At 46.8% G+C, this 17,947-nt stretch overlaps 1 protein-coding gene across 1 annotated transcript in view; it reads right to left on the bottom strand.

Moving 5' to 3' along the window:
• LOC137429622 (extended synaptotagmin-2) overlaps positions 1 to 17,947 on the bottom strand; it is a 127,859-nt gene that overhangs the window by 94,255 nt on the left and 15,657 nt on the right. Inside the window, exons 2-3 of the mRNA XM_068119692.2 lie at positions 9,560 to 9,601; positions 4,534 to 4,668 (exon numbers count right to left, since the gene is read on the bottom strand). Of these exons, the coding sequence (XP_067975793.2) occupies positions 4,534 to 4,668; positions 9,560 to 9,601 (177 nt within the window). The remainder of the gene's footprint in view (positions 1 to 4,533; positions 4,669 to 9,559; positions 9,602 to 17,947) is intronic.

The raw sequence follows: 17,947 nt of genomic DNA, 5'->3' as shown, positions 1-17,947 counted from the left end.
GTCGATCTATGGTGGGGTCTCAAGAACATTGGGTGTGTGCTCATTTACCAAGTTTCTTGTGAAGAGATCACCAATTGGTTTAAGCATTTTAGCAAGCACTCCATTCAAAACAGTTCAGGAGCGGCTGGCTTGGCAAGCGCCAGCTAACTGCTTGGTAAATGAGCACACCCCGAGCTTCTCCCTTTCAGTTTTGTATGAAACAGCAGGAGCGAGTTTCAAAAGTTCGCTACAAAAAATGCCACGGTAGCGGCAGAAAGGGCCATGTTATTAACACAACATTTGTGGGTTATATAGAGTACAGTAGATCTTCGCTCAGTTCTGTAAGTAAAACTTACTTCACGGATGTTGGTTGTTGGGATTCCTCCAAATTTCTTCATTTAGTGTTATAAAGAGCATTAGCGACTGTGTAAAAAGCAAATAATACGTGTTTGTGGTTTATAATATTTTTACTTCCTGGAGAAGCCGTTGCTCCCACAGAAACGCCATTATAACTATAAGCTATTTATACATGTTATCACTGCAGGAAAACGCCTTGTGGAACAACATGCATTTTAAGGCCATTTTCCCTGCTAGAGCGGGGGTTAGCCTTGCGGTCCCCATGACAATCTTCTCCATTTTGCCCTATTTTCTGCATCTCTCCTTGTTAACCCCCTTGCCCGCATTTCTTCTTCCACCATCTTTAGCCAAGTCTTTCTCGGTCTTCCCCGTCCTCTACTTCCTTCTACATCAATTTCCATCACTCTTCTCAACCAGTCACTTTCATCCTTCCTCAACACATGACCAAACCATCTCAGCCTGTTCCTCTTCACAGCATCAATCACAGGCAATATTACCATCATCTTTCGCAATTCATCATTTGTCTTCCTCTCTCTCAACGATACTCCGCACATCCATCGAACCATTCGCATTTCCACCCTTTCCAGCCTTCGTTGCTGCTCTACGTTCATTACCCATGTCTCGCTCCCATAAATCATAACACTTCTCACACATGCAGCATACACCTTTCCCTTCAGCTTCAGCGACACTCTCCTCCTCATCAGCACGCCACTCAGTTCCCGAAACTTCTTCCATGCACATCTCACTCGAGCAACCGTTGCCGAGTCTGATCCACCTTCTCCATTCAGCATGTCTCCGAGGTAGCAAAATGTTTTCACACCTTCCAGCTTCACGCCGTCTCCAAGATCCAACTCAACATTTCCTCCATCTGCAGCTCCCTCTGTGCACACCTTACATTTGAATGTAGCTGCCACACTGGTAAATGACCCTCTCAGACCACTACATTTTTGATGAACCCACTCAGCGCACATTGTACATTGAATGGAGTTCACTCCGACACCCTTCCTGCACACAGCACACGGCCACTTCCCAGTTCTTTCCACCTCACCAGATGCTTTACCACTTGCCATCACCTTTGTCTTTCCGATATTCACCTTCAGACCTTTTGTCTCCATACATTCCTTCCACTTGTTCATCTTTTCCTTCAGTCCATCCATACTTTCCGCAATCAACACCAGATCATCTGCATAAAACAACTCCCACGGTAAACCCTCCTTTACGTTCTGAGCCAGCACCTCCATCACAGCTACAAATAGTAGTGGACTTAGTACCGACCCCTGATGCACTCCCACCTTCACCTCAAACTCACCACTGTTCCCGTCCTTCCTCCTTACAGCTGTGCGCGCTCTTTTGTACATTGCCATCACTACTCTGATCAACCATTCCTCCACTCCTAACTTCCTCAATGCCCATGTCAATACTTTGCGTGGAACCCTATCGAATGCTTTCTCCAGATCAACAAACCCAAAAAACAACTTCTTCCTCTTCTCCATGTACTTCTCCTGCAACTGCCTCACAATGAAAAGCGCATCTGTCGTTCCTCTTCCTGGCATAAATCCAAACTGCATTTCGTCGATCTTCACTTTCTTCCTTATCCTCCTCTCCAACACCCTTTCCAATACCTTCATTCCATGCTCCAATAACTTTATCGCTCGGTACGAGCCACACTCCAGAGGGTCACCTTTCCCCTTGTATAGAGGGACGAGGGTACTCAGTTCCCAATCCACTGGAATGCGGCCTTCTTTCACCACCAGATTACATATCTCTGTCATTCTCTTCACACCCCAACTTCCTGCTGCCTTCAACATATCTCCCACAACTCCCGTCGGCCCTCCCGCTTTTCCACTCTTCATTGCTGTTATCGCTTCCTCAACTTCCTTCTCAGTTATCTTCTCTGCCGGTCCTAAAACTGGGTTACTCTCTATGTTGCCATCCCATTCATTCTCTGTATTCAACAGCATTTCCATATATCTTTTCCATCTTCCTTTAATTCCATCTGGGTCGACAACGATTTGTCCCACTTCATCCTTCAAGCAACTCACCCCCATCACGTCACACCTCTTTCGCTATGTGCTTTGCAATCCTGAATACTGCTTTCTGACCCTCTTCTGAATCCAAGCGTTCTCCGAACATTTTCCTACATGCCTCCTGCGCCTTTGCTACCTCTTTCTTTGCAGCCTTCCTGGCTGCCTTATAACTTTCATGCTCTGCTGTTTCTGCTCCCGTACCCTTCGCCTTCTGCCACTCCTTGAACTTCTTCCTCTTCTCGTCAATCCTCTTTCCAACTTCATCATCCCACCACCATGTTTCCGAGTGCCTCGGTGGTCCTTTTGTCCATCCACATACCTCACCAACGGCTCCCAACAGACTAGCTTTCATTGACATCCAACCACTTTCAAGCTCAACCACATCATCCTCTACCCTACTCAGCCTCTCTTTTAATGCCTCCCTTACTGTCACCTCTTTCAACCTCCACACCTTCATTCTTGGTTGGTACTTCACCCGCCGAGCTCTCCTCGCACCTTTCATTTTTATGTCGCAGACAACCAAGTGGTGCTGTGAAACAGCCTCCTCCCCCGGGATCACCTTTGTGTCCCGGAGGTGCCCCCTATCTCGCCTCCGCACCATCAGGTAGTCAACGGTTGTCGTCGACCCACCTGACGTGTATGTAAGAAGCTTATTATCCTCTTTCTGGAACTGAGTATTACAAATCAACAAATCAGCTCCATCAGCAAACTCCAAAATCCTTTCACCTTCTCCATTTCTCACACCATATCCGTAACCCCCATGAACTCCCTCAAAACCATCCATACTCCTTCCCACATGTCCATTCAGGTCTCCTCCCACCACAACAACCTCTTCATCTTTCACGTTTTTCATCAGCTTCTCTATCGCACACCAGAACTTGTCCTTCTCTTCATTGCTTCGACCAACCTGCGGAGCATATCCCGAGATGACGTTCACCAAGAGCTTTCCAATCATCATTTTCACCATCATCAACCTATCACTCACTCTAGTCACACTCACCACACTGTCTACAAACTCCTCAGAAAACAGGACACCAACACCATTCACGCCCTCCGGGCACCCTTGCCACACAAACTTGTATTTCTGTCCCTGCCTACCCTTCACCATTCTCACACCACTTCCCTTCCATCTCGTCTCTTGCACACAACATATGTCCACTCTTCTTCTGACCAATACTTCCACCACTTCTCCTGATCTCCCTGTCATTGTCCCTACATTCCATGTCCCAAACCTCAGAAACCGATCTCCACTTCGGGCTGCACCCTGCCAATATGTAGTTGTAATTGTCATGGTTCTCTTTTTGAGGCAATGTTTTTTATGGCCGGATGCCCTTCCTGACGCCAACCATCTTAGTCGTCTCTTACGACACGCAGGGATACGGTGTACCTATTCTGACCAGGGAAGTGGGACATTATTAGTATTAATATTGTTTTGTAATAACATTAACAATATGCGATTTATCATTAATTTTGTTATTAAAAGCATCTTTGGAAAAACGCCACGATTGACCAATTGACTAATACAAGTAGGCCTCAACATGCAACCCCATTGACGGCAATGGCGGGCAAACTCGCTCGGGTGGAGAAAACCCCCTTGGGGAGGGGGGCAAATATTTGTTTGTGGAGGGGGGTAAAAAAAACACTTAATGCTAATTTTACATTGATAGACACCTCAACGTGCAACCCCAATGACGGCAATGGCGGGCAAACTCGCTCGGGGGGAGAAAACCCCCTTGGGGAGGGGGGCAAATATTTCTTTGTGGAGGGGGGCAAAAAAAAGACAATGCTAATTTTACATTGATATACACCTCAACGTGCAACCCCAATGACGGCAATGACGGGCAAACTCGCTCGGGGGTAGAAAACCCCCTTGGGGAGGGGGGCAAAACTGAATGCGCTACAACCTTCATTGTGTAACCCTTCGTCATCCTGTCAAGTTTGGTTGAGATTGGATAAGTAACGACAAAATGTATTGGCGTCAAAAATTCATCAGACAGACAGACACAAATGGCATATTTTAGTATGATTTCAGCCCAAAAACACGATCCTTAAATCAACAAGAACAGCTAGAAGAAATGATTTAGAGGTTTTGAGACCGATTAGCAACATGTCAAATAAAGTGATGATACTGTATGTACATCTTTGAAGATATTTACAGGTGAGACAGTACCTGGTCACCAAAACGGATTTTGGCGAATGTGAAGGTTTTGAGCTTTTCGTTGGTGGACCGCACGACTGGCTCAATCGTGTCTCTTAGAAAGTTCTCCATGTACTGGCTAAAGAAAGGCCAGGCATGAGCTAGGATCTACACACGAGACGAACAGCAGCAAGTCAATGCAAAAACAAAGCAGGTACACGTTGCTGGTCAATATTAATCTACGGGTAATTAAAACAAAACCTGTGGGCCAATGGAAATCAAACACATTTCACAGGTTTCTGCAATGTCTTCACCTTCCATCTATTTATGTACACAGATTTGTCAAAACTTTTCCCAACCACTTGCACCTCTGCCCTCCTACCCCTTGTATGCGTATTTGCCTATGAGCTGTCTAGCTGCTATAATTATCGGCCTAGCTAAAATGTGTCATCCTGGTGCTTCACAGGCATCAATATGTGTGCCACATTAGTTGGTGGATGTTAAAGATTAACCACGGAGTCCTTCGCGAAGATCAAGTGAGCCATCGCCGACACCCTGAACAAGTTACGGATGCTTACTTGGACTGTGAGAAGCAAGTGGTTTGGTATTCTCAGAGGCCTCTTGATACCAGATTACACTGCTTGTTATTTTAGAGTAGCGTTGCTGTCTGGGCAGCAGTTTCTGTATTATAACCAACTAGCAACGGTACCCACCCTACGGGCGGGCTTCAATTGGGAGGCCCAAATGAAAAGGCAAAATATCAGAAATTGAAGGCTTTTTATTTTATTTTAAACGATTTATATAAACATCCGTTAAATCATATCACACGTAAATCATCAAAATCTAAACAGTATTTGTAGAATTTCAATAAAAGCCACATCACTGTTCATATCGGTAAATATTATTCCATCGTGTTTGGAAAAACTGGAAAATTGGAAAAAATTGGAAAAACAATATAGCCTATTTTACTCCAGGGGGGTCCCAGGATTACCCACCCAAAATTTCGTTGCGATCGGTTCAGCTGTTTTTGCGATACCTGGGAACAGACATTTGGTGAATTATAGCAAGATTTGTCAGGTAGTTCACCCATTTCATCGGACCAGTCCTCTTCGGACACAAAGGGAAACCAGCACAACACCCCCAATCGTATAGATTTAACCAAAAGACTCACGTAAAAAGATGTTTTTGTCTTGATATCAACAAGCAAGAAACATGTCCAACACAGAAACTTTAACATTCTTGTCTGCAAACTGTCCTCTTAAGGGTATTTCTTTTTTACGCATTTGTCTCTTTCTAATTTCAACTTTGAGGAAGAAAAAGAAAAGGAAAAAGGAAAATAAAGGATATAGAAGGTTGGCTGGGGGAAACGTGGGGAGATATGTAGATATGCATATGTAATATGTCGATGTCCCCTTAATGCCATTTTTTAATGCCCTCTTACTCAAAATTTAAAAACTGAGACAAAAGGTAAAGCCTTGACAAAACCTATTAGATCTGTATGCCATGAAAACTAAGCAGAGACACGCTTCGGAGACCGCAGATGTTCCTTTTTTTCCTCATTAAACCTGACATGGGTGGTTCTCGATAATTGGTTAACAATTATTATATCGAGGTTTTTCATAAATAGCGGTTTTTTAAAGATTTGATGTCCGATTTCAAACTATTTAGACTCCAACGCATGGCAAAGCAATGCTTGTATACCTGGTAGAGGGAAAAAAATGTTGCAGCAAAGGTGAACCTTCTCATCTAAATAGGCCTCTACCATAAATAGGGTTTTATTTTAAAGCACCCTACAACTTCCTAGGTGGATATAGAAATAAGTATCAGCAGGAGGAAAACAAAAAGCCTTCATTAAGCTTATTTAATCAAGAAAGTCGGTATCCAAAGAAGACATGTTTGAAATTGCTATTTCCCAACTGAGAAGTCACAAATTATTGTTCATGGATGAAGTCCGAAGGGTTGACATGATGGGAATGCGATGGCCTAAGCATGGCAGCCGTGTTTGGCCTAAAAGTAGATGTCAAAATCATATTCATGGAGAGCTTGATGCAATGATCCAGGAAGGAAAGAATTTCTGCCTCTCAAGGTAAGCCTGGCCTGGATTGAGTACCAGTTCACTGGTAATTCCCTGTTTGTCGCTAAAGGTGGCAAAAAGGGTTGGCGTCAGGAAGGGCATCCGGCCGTAAAACATTGCTTCAAAAAGGGGACCAAAAAACAACAACAACCACGGTTCCCGAAGAAGGCCAACCCCCGCTTGCGGGGAAAAATGGCCTCTAAAGGTGGTTTAAGGTAAGCCTGTTCAAGCAGGTAAGCCAAAATGGAAATCCACAAATCTACTGCCGATGCAAACACACCATTTTCTATCGTGAGAATCTTCTTCACAACGCTCGGTCAAATCACAAATCCATTTCATCACAGACAACCACCTGGTTATGAAAACCACAAATTTCAGCTGCGAGCACAAGATTTCTAATGCTTTCAGTTTCCAGCAGCGACGTTATTAAGCAACGTTCCATGAGCTTGATGAAGACGCCAAACGAGTTTTCGGTGTAACGTGATTATCTGCAAACAAAACATGTCCCGTATGCTTGCGCCAACAGTTGGCAGCTGCAGAGTGAATGCGGCCTTATATATTAGAGGCTTGAAGAAAAAGTGTGAGGAAGGTGCTCTGTACATCTAATCTCATCCGTCCAATGAATGAGAAGATCATGGAAGGGGCTCTGTTGGCACTTCGATTGGCAAACAGAGCCGACAGTATCCATTTACTTTCCGGGCCAGGTTAGGGCAGGGTGCCAGCGATAACCAACACTACTCGTCAATGCAAGACACCAATTGATCACCAACATCGACGACCAATCAATGCCAGCGGGCGGGTCTCCAGCTTAATCTCCCATCTAAGGGATCCATGCTGGCAGATAGATCCCGACCTTAGTATCCCATCTCCGGGCCAGGTTAGGGAAGGGTGCCAACGATAACCAACACTACTCTTCAATGCAAGACACCAACTAATCACCAACATCGACCACCAATCAATACCGGCAGATGGGTCCCCAGCCTAATGTCCCATCTCTGGGCCAGGTTAGGGCAGGGTGCCAGCGATAACCAACCCTAATCTTCATTGCACAATAACATCTACCACCAATCAATGCTGGCAAACAGGTCCCCAGCTTAATGTGCCATCTGAGGAATGGCACATATTTTGATGCAACTGCCTGAAGCCTGCGAAGCTCTAATCTGACAGTTTACAGTCGGATCGAGTATCAAACGCAGATTTTACAATTCAAATGCAAGTGCAACCTCTGCACCATTTTTATCGGACTTCTTCGGTTCATTCCACCAACCTCGCTAAATTTGTGTTTAGCAAATTAGGTATTCTTCTTCAATTTGCCTCTTCGTACGTGGTGCCAAGCAATGTACTAGGTCACTGCACAAGCTCGCATTTCAAGCAGATTTTGGGTTTCTCAGAAAGCCTCAAGGCCAAAACCTCCGAGATGTTCGATAAAGCCTCCAAAACTGGTTCTTGGAATGATGGCTTGCACATTCCTCTTGGAGGTTGTCATCTTGGATTACTTAATAAATCTATTTCATCAAGTGTAAAATTGTCCATAAAATCAGGAATAAAACAATATAATAATAATAATAATTCATTTATTTTGTATAGCGCTTTTCATGAAGCCCAAAGGCACTTTGACAGAGTGCAAAACATAATGCATAACAAAACATGAAAACAACAATTGCAAAAAGACAAGAATCAATAGGGAAATATTTAAAGCAAAAGGAGGGAGAAGGAGAAGTGATAGTCAGGGGTTAAATGCTGTGGGTTGAATGTTGAATGCAGTGTTGAACAGGTGGGTCTTTAGTGATGTTTTGAATGTGGTGAGTGAGGAGGAGTCTCTGATGGTGTGAGGTAGTGAGTTCCAGAGGGTGGGAGCAGCGATGGAGAAGGCCCTGTCCCCCCAGGATCTGAATTTGGTCCGGATGGGGGAGGGGTGGGGGGGGGTCAGGAGGTTGGTACCAGCAGAGCGGAGGTTGCGGGTGGGAGTGTGTCTGGAGAGGAGGTCAGCCAGGTAGGATGTGGCCAGGTTATGGATATTCATAATATACAGTATAATATTCAGAAAAGGCCAAATAAAGCCCCCCCCCCTTCCCACGCCGCCTCCCCCCAGGCCCTCTCCCTCCCGCGCTTCTCCCTGCTCTCAGGTGTTGTGTTTGTGTGCTTTCCCTCCTCTCCCCATCTTGTCTTCCGCTCCCTCTTTTTGTATGTTTTGTTTGTCTGGTCGATTTGTTTGTGAAATAAATGTTAGCTCTTTCACGACCCTCGATTCAGTATACCAAAAAAAAAGAAAAAAAAAAAGTCATCAAAGCTATTTGCAATGTTCATTGAATACAACTGACTAACTTGAAGGTGAGCACAGGAAAAGTTAAGGTGATGATCTCGACGAGGAAGCATATAGTGACAAATCAGGAGAAACGGAAAGGCCAAGCAATAGGAGTATCCATCTCACACCTATAATTACATGAACGGAAGTGGGACTTCCTGTTCCGATTTTACTTTTATTTGGAACTTCATATATTTGGTAATATATCAAGTGTTTGATCCTAATTATATCCTTCGGTTAATTTGTTTTGGTGATTGGTAGGCCATTCTTCATGTGCTCATTTTCCATTCAAGGATCCAAATACCTGTTGTCTTTTTTTATTTATGATTTTTTTTTCATCCACACTGTTTTTTTTTTTGTTCATGCCTGGTCTAGAAAAGCTGTTAGACGAGTTCCAGAAAAAAAAATTCTGTTGTTAATTCTCCATCAAAACCACCATGTCTCCTTCCGCAAACCCATCCCCATTCCTCCAACTCCAACCCTCTACCCCAGATGTCTTTACCAAAGTGTGACACAATTTTGTTTAGCTCCACCCATCTCATCTGGCCTACTCCATCCTACGCTAAGCTGGTGATAGTGGATTGCAATTACACTGTCACCAAGCTCCAGTGCTCACCACATATTCTCTTCGAACGATAAACACCCAATTGATAATGCTAATAAAAATGGCAGTGCAGTACCTTGTTAAGCCATTCCACACGTTCCACGTCCGGGAAATGAACCTGTCGAGAAAATCATGCGTTAAATGAAGAAGACAAGCGAGAGCAACAAGCATATCACGCGACATGCAACGGACTAGGGAAATATTATGGAGGCTTGTATCGGTCATTCATCATGTTATCTACGCATCACGTGTCATAAAAAGGAAAGTCATTCTGCTCCTCTGCCTCGAGATGCGAGGGCCCACGTGGTGAATTTGCGTAATGCTGTGCGCTTCTCGATGGCTGTCGTTCTGGCACAAATCCCTTCGCACAACGTAATGCGACACAAGACATACGCTGTGCCAGTTCTCCCAATTAAAATTGTGATGGGATATTATAACCAAGGGAACGTCATAGTATCGAGATCATGGTAAAAGAAAAAAAAGAAGAAAAAAACACACTCCATGCAAGATCATTCATTACGCAGGCAAACAATTAGAATAAGGACACCGCCAAAGAGATGCCAGATAACTATTCTCAGGTAGCTGTAGTCTGGTTGATACATTGGGAAACTACTCAATGAGACAGGATGATATAAGTGAAGGATAACGAGCTCACACCTGGAGAGGATGCTTCGTACGACTGATGGATGACCTACATCGGTCGCAACAAGCTTGAGTGTGTGTGTGTGTGTGTGTGTGTGTGTGTGTGTGTGTGTGTGTGTGTGTGTGTGTGTGTGTGTGTGTGTGTATATATATATATATATATATATATATATATATATATATATAACGTGCTCTGGCAAAACCAGATACATGTCGGCATTTCTCTTCGGGAGAAAAAGCCGAAGAGAGTCAAAATGTGGCCACAGGGACCAAATTGAGATTTTTATAAGATTATTATGCACCAAAACATTTTCCTCCAGAAACAACAGAAAAGTTGTGAAATTCGACGAAGAATCTAAAATGTCATTCTCAAAATGTGCTCAGAAAGACACGAAGATCGCGAAATTTCGATGTTTTACTACGAGCCATACATCGTAATTCGAAGGAGATCTCTGACATACATGTTTGGTATGAATGAAAAGCTCTACGTGTGCACAGTTTGTGCGTGTGAACTGCATTGTGAACTTTGAACCTAATTATCTCCATTGTTTAAACGAAAATATAGTTGTCATTAAAATACCATAACTTCGTTAATTTTCGTCCAATTAACATAATGTATGTATCAAATGAAAGAGAAAAGCATGGGGAATCAGATGATATCAAAATCTCAATTTTGCTTTTTGCCCCCAAGTGTCTGCTTTTGCCAGAGTTACAATAAAGGTTAAATTTCCCCCTCATAGTTAGTCACACAAACAACATGTAGCCTCGCGATAGTTCAGTTATTTCATAGTATGTGGGAGGATAGTCCTTTTCCTGTGTTAGTCTTGCGTTGAGTAGAATAATGAGAGTAGGTCCTCCATTGCCTTATCCCGCCTCCATTGCCTTATGCCTCTTATGCCTCTTTGTGCTGCCTTTGGCTTTTTGGCGCGAATTAACACGAGGCAGGCCTAGCAGGTCGGGTCGGGACCGAATGAGGGCGGCGAAGAAGCTGACGGTAAGCGCGAGCCGCCAATCAGGGCTCACAGGGAGTGGCTGCAGCACTGCGTCACAGGGCGTGGTTGGAACGTTCGAGAAGGCTCAGGGCGTGGCAAATATAACCTGTCGCGCAAAGCCCCCAAAGAGGACTGACGAGAAGAGAAGAGGAGTTGAAGGAGCGCGGTCAGCAGTAGAGTATGAGAGATACGAGATCGGAGAAAGACACGCTTGAACCCCGTATAAGCGCTCCTATTAAAGTGACGCTCGGTCGAGCTTAAAGCCGAGTCGCTATTGCATTGGGTTACGTGAGTAATAGCGCACTGGTTACTAAACGCACTGTGGAACCGCCCAGCCGCGCTGAGAGATGCGTATATTCCCGCCTTCCTGCCTCATCTGCTGCCTTTTGTTCGGGAGATGTGCTACGAGGATCCTTCCACCGCCTGCTTGCCATCATCGCGGGACGTGCTGTGAACGGCCGGACGGGGCCGTTCCTGGACAACCAAGTCGGCGCGTCTGGCCTGAACATCATCCTGCCTGCAATTTCCCTGTGTGAGTGCGAACAGGCCCATGTGTGGGTATTATAATAAGACTGCTTAAGTTCTGCTCTGTGTCTGCTTTATACCAAATTGTACATACGTGTAAATAATAATTAAACCTGTGTTCTTCCTTTGATTCTACTGCTTTTGTGATTTCCATCATTGACTAAGCGTGGTACGAGTAAAATCGCTATAATCGGGGTCCAATATTAACGGTGACTGCATGGACCACGTGGTACGCAATCCACTCGGTGTACTCAAATTACAAGTGGCTCATGCGAGGCTTGGTTACCCGCTTCCGTGGCGGCGCAGGTATTTAGGTACGAGCGAGACTTGGTCCCGAAACCCTACCTTGCGTTTGCCCGGAGGAGGCGTTTCAAGTCTCTCCGTTACGCCAGGCCCAGAGAGAACAAGGGGCTTAATCCCCCCTTGGTAAGGGGAAGAAGGGCGGCGGAAAACCGTAACAATATATATATATATATATATATATATATATATATATATATATATATATATATTGTTGCGGACGCGGTTAAAGATGTTATTTACCGAGCGGTTGGTATTACCGCGACCGAACAGTTCCCCCGATTCTTCCCCAACTCACCCGATTCACCCAGACGTTGGCCAAATCGCGCTATGCCAAATCAATGATAGAAAGGACACGACGACTGGGAAAGAGGAAACGACGCAAGGGGTACAGTTCTCAAGACCTCCGGAGGAGGGTATAATTACAGTGGTGGAGAAAAGGGGTAGATTACAAGGCAGTGAGGTAAAGACACAGAAGAGATGGGCACTTAATTACCGTCTTATCTTATCCCAGACAGACCACAGACAAACGGAACAAGGCAGACTTACACAGGGATTGATGGCAGGAAGGGACAGGTAGGTCGATAGCACAAGGTGCACCTTGGCTCGGGGACAGGATAAAGCACGGTCCAGAAAATGCGGGGAGGTGTCACAGCGCTCGGAGGGGACGTCTTTCTTGCTTCAAGCTCAGCGCGCATCTGACGTCACCTCCCCCTGACTGCGCATGCTCAGCGGGGAGTGACACGCCCTCGGCTGGTTGGTTCTGCCCCACTGGGGCCGGTCCGCCGCTTCCATTGGGTGTGGGAGTTACCGGGCTCTGCCCTTGACGAGGAGCTGACAGGGAGCCCCTATTTGGTAACCCCGTCGAGCACATGTTTGATGGCGGCTCGTTGGGAAGGCCTGGTGCCCTCCCAACACCCCCTACCAACCAAGCCGGAGTGAGGACGCGCACGTCCTGCGCTCGTTGTTGTTGTTGTTGTTGTTGTTGTTGTTGTTGTTGTTGAACTGTGAGGAAGAGCTGCGGGGAAGTATTGGGAGGCCCTAAACTTCCTAACGGTGCCATACAATCACATTCTGGTGCAACAAAGGGTCAGAATTAATGGAAACGAGTCCTTAACTGACATAGAGTAAGAATAACTAGCAAGATGTCCTATAGTTGTCTTACATGAGATGCGGTGAACCTGGGCACGACATTTAATGGGGGAAATAGGGGGAGGTCAGGTCTACAGAGTGTTGTTTACAGAAAATGGGACTAGGGAATGGGGGATTGGGGATAGTTGGGAAGTATTGAGGAAATAGGGGAATATTTACAAGCGGATATGGATGGATGCAAATCCCATATCCGCAACACTGCACCCTTCTCTACCTCGGGGCGGCCCGACCCGATAAATTTTTACCTACTTTAGTGTGGCACTCAGATGTAGTTCCCTCTACTATTAACTCAACCCTGAGTGCGACAGTTTTACAGATGTTCACAAATGAGTAAATATGTCCCCCTGCGACGTTGCACCCTTCTCCTAACAGAAACACACCCACAGGATAACCGAATCGCGGAAAGCATCCTCACCCTAACCTAACTAACTGGGGAAGGCCCCTCCTGGCTCTGTCACCCCTCGGTGCCCTCTGGCACTGGGCTACCCGGGTCCGTCCTCCGGATCCTCGGGCCCCATCCACAACAACTACTACCGGCTCCCAGAGCCCACCTGCGGCCTCACCTGGCCGACATCCTCACAGTGGTGGAGTGCCCAAACCAACTACACACACTAACAGGCTACACGCCCAGCCATTTCCACAACACTAATGCACCCATCCAATCATCATTCTTCCACCCGCACCACAGATGCCAATATCCAACCACAATTTACCTATACCCTCTACCTAACACTTACACTACCCGCCCCGGGTATCCGTGATGGGGGTCCACTCTTCCCCCATCCACACCTTCGCACCACGCACACCACTCCGTACCACTTACTCCAACTCTCTCCACACCACTCATTCTCTGCTCCATATATTCCACACACCTGTACTTGCACACCTGTGCTCTCATACTTGGTGCCGCCTGCACCCTTCTCTCCCCCAAGCGCATTCGCGCTGATCCACAACACTCACTACTCACCATGACACTCATCCGCAATGCTCTCTCATTCATCACTTGTACACTCACACACACCTCGGAGCATTGCCTCACCGATGCCTCATTTGAAGCTGCTCACCAGCACTTCCATTCATACTGCATCATCTGCTCTGTCTCCTCCCTTCTAAAACTCGCGCTCCTCCATCTTCCCTTACACTCAGCGCTCCCACGTCATTATCAAACACTAAGCTACTACGTCCCCACTACAGGTACCAAGTCTCTTACTTAAATCTTGTCACCCATAGTCACCTCTAGTCCCTATCAATATAACCTAACCCACCCGGGCTAGTTTTCACTGCCATACACCCCATAATCTATAGCGCATTTGCCCCAATCATGGGAAGGGTGGCAGGGATGCCACCCTTACCCACCGTCATATGGCGCGAGTGGGACCTTGTGGGACCACCTCGTATGTGAGTCGTTGCCCGCCTGCCGGACCCCGTGCATCGCCCCTTGCGGGGTCAGCGCGGGGCCGAACCGGCCGGGCCCCCACAGTACATTACCCCCAAGGGGCTCCCGTGCCTCCCCTGTCCCTCTAAAAACTACCCCTGTTGGTGTCGATGCATGGGTCACGCTTCCGCAACCCGCTACCCATTCCATACCACCACAACCTTGCTCACTCACACCTCGCACCTCTCCCATCACCGGACCCTCTCGCTCGCACCCTCGTTCCATACACTCCGGACCAGCCATACACCTCACTCTTGGCCTCTCACGAACATCTGGGTCCATCTCGACCCCCAAGCTTATTAAATCACCTGGCGCATCACACGCACGACCATATTGGTCACCACTTACACCGGGTCCTCTTTCTCTTCGCTGCTCCTCCATCACCTGCGAATCCCTCATCCGGTTAATGAGCACATCATCACGATCCGAACACAGACTTTGGACCAATTATTTTACTTCCTCTTTTATCTCTTTCTTATCCTCTCTCCGTCGCTTCTTAATTTCGCTCACCCCTTCTTCCACTTCTTCTAATTTCTGCTTCACCTCCTTCATCTCCTCGTGCGCCCCCTTAAGTTCTTCCTCTAACTGCACCTTATTTTTTTCTATGTGCTCCCGCACCTCCCGCTCTTTAACCTCCATCACCTCTACCACCTTGTTCATTTTCCTCGTCAGGTCCTCATGTACCGTCTGACACTCTTTTTTAATTACCCCTACGTCCTTTTTCATCTCCTTCTGTGTTGATTTTAAACCCTCTATTACCGCTGTATTCTTCTTTACCTGGTCCCCCAACTCCTTTTGTCCCACTGTCAGCTGTTCTACTCCCAGCGTCAACTCCTCTATACCACCTTGCAATTTTACAGTCCCCTTTCTCACCTCCTTCTCCATGCGCTCCTTACAGTGCCTCACCTCCTCGCGCACTCCTCCGACCTCCTCACTCACACCTCTTCTGATCTCCTCTCCCATCACTTGCATCTCCTGCCCAGATGCCACCCTCATCTGCTCCATTTCCTCCCTGTGAGCATCCAATTTAGTTTCTACCCCCATTCTGACCCCCTCTATCTGCTGCCCCATTTGTTTAACTTCCCTTTCTGCTTGGTCCCTCATGTCCCTCAATTTGCCTTTCATACTGTTTTCTAACCCCTCTAACCCCTTTTTCATCCCTTCCATTTGATTCTCTTGAGCGGCCATTCTGTTTTCTACCCCCATTAACCCCTCCTGTATTTCCCCTAATCTATTGTCTAATCCCTCAAATTTGTTGTCTAGTCCCTCAAATTTGTTTCCTAATCCCTCTATTCTACTCCCTAACCCTCCGATCTGGGCCCCCATATCCTCCCTCAATTTCTCGCTATTGGACCCCATGTCCTCCCTGAATTTCTCGCTATTGGACCCCATCCTTTGTTCTAACCGTTGGCTATTGGCCCCCATGTCCTCCCTTAATTGCTTGCCCATTCTTTGTTCCAATTGTTCGCTATTCTGGGCCATAAGGGCCTTCATTTGTATAAAAAAAAGGTTCAAATCCACCAGCGGCGCTGCTACGGTCACGGGCACGGTCGCCGTAGCCATCTGCGAGGCGCCATTTTGCGCGCCCGTAACCTCGTGCGCGAGGACGCCATTTTGCGAACCTGCCGCCCTCACTGCTTCGCTCTCCTCATGTCCCTCAATTTGGTCCTGGATCGACCCTGCCTCACTCTCCTCTACCGGAACCCAGCTGTCTTGATCTCCCATAGCGCGACTTTCAAAATTCGGGTTTTCTTTTTGTAAAACAAAATCAAATTTCGGTGACTTGTAATTTTGAGCGCGTTAAGCACGCTTCGGGTCCGTATCCCACTCCTGACACCAATTGTTGCGGACGCGGTTAAAGATGTTATTTACCGAGCGGTTGGTATTACCGCGACCGAACAGTTCCCCCGATTCTTCCCCAACTCACCCGATTCACCCAGACGTTGGCCAAATCGCGCTATGCCAAATCAATGATAGAAAGGACACGACGACTGGGAAAGAGGAAACGACGCAAGGGGTACAGTTCTCAAGACCTCCGGAGGAGGGTATAATTACAGTGGTGGAGAAAAGGGGTAGATTACAAGGCAGTGAGGTAAAGACACAGAAGAGATGGGCACTTAATTACCGTCTTATCTTATCCCAGACAGACCACAGACAAACGGAACAAGGCAGACTTACACAGGGATTGATGGCAGGAAGGGACAGGTAGGTCGATAGCACAAGGTGCACCTTGGCTCGGGGACAGGATAAAGCACGGTCCAGAAGATGCGGGGAGGTGTCACAGCGCTCGGAGGGGACGTCTTTCTTGCTTCAAGCTCAGCGCGCATCTGACGTCACCTCCCCCTGACTGCGCATGCTCAGCGGGGAGTGACACGCCCTCGGCTGGTTGGTTCTGCCCCACTGGGGCCGGTCCGCCGCTTCCATTGGGTGCGGGGGTTACCGGGCTCCGCCCTTGACGAGGAGCTGACAGGGAGCCCCTATTTGGTAACCCCGTCGAGCACATGTTTGATGGCGGCTCGTTGGGAAGGCCTGGTGCCCTCCCAACACCCCCTACCAACCAAGCCGGAGTGAGGACGCGCACTTCCTGCGCTCGTTGTTGTTGTTGATGTTGTTGTTGTTGTTGTTGAACTGTGAGGAAGAGCTGCGGGGAGGTATTGGGAGGTCCTAAACTTCCTAACGGTGCCATACAATCACATTCTGGTGCAACGAAGGGTCAGAATTAATGGAAACGAGTCCTTAACTGACATAGACTAAGAATAACGAGCAAGATGTCCTATAGTTAGTTGTCTTACATGAGATGCGGTGAACCTGGGCACGACATTTAATGGGGGAAATAGGGGGAGGTCGGGTCTACAGAGTGTTGTTTACAGAAAATGGGACTAGGGAATGGGGGATTGGGGATAGTTGGGAAGTATTGAGGAAATAGGGGAATATTTACAAGCGGATATGGATGGATGCAAATCCCATATCCGCAACAATATATATATATATTACCGTAACAATATATATATATATATATATATATATGTATATATATATATATATATATATATATATATATATATATATATATATATATATATATATATATACTATTGCGGATCTCTCAAAGCCCGTCGACGTACAGAGGGGGGGTTGGGGGGTTAAACCCCTTTTCCCCCTTCAGGCCTTCGAGTCCACGAGGCCGAGCCGCCACTCCCGTAGCGAGCGTGCGGAAGGGTATCGGGTCGAATCCACACGTACCTTCGGTACCCACGCCACCACGAGAATGGGGGCTGGACCTCGCACAAGCCATTCTAATCGAATACGCCCGAGCGGTTTGCGTATCACGTGACTCGTGCCGTTACTTTTATTGAACCCGATTGAGCGGTTTTATTCGTGCGATGCTAGGCCAATAGTGAAATGATGGGAACGATCA

Source organism: Myxine glutinosa, chromosome 6 (assembly GCF_964187855.1).
Source record: "Myxine glutinosa chromosome 6, kmMyxGlut1.1, whole genome shotgun sequence".
NCBI classification, from domain to species: Eukaryota; Metazoa; Chordata; class Myxini; order Myxiniformes; family Myxinidae; genus Myxine; species Myxine glutinosa.
Note: the sequence above shows the minus strand (reverse complement) of the source record. Positions and strands in the feature narration are given on the sequence as shown.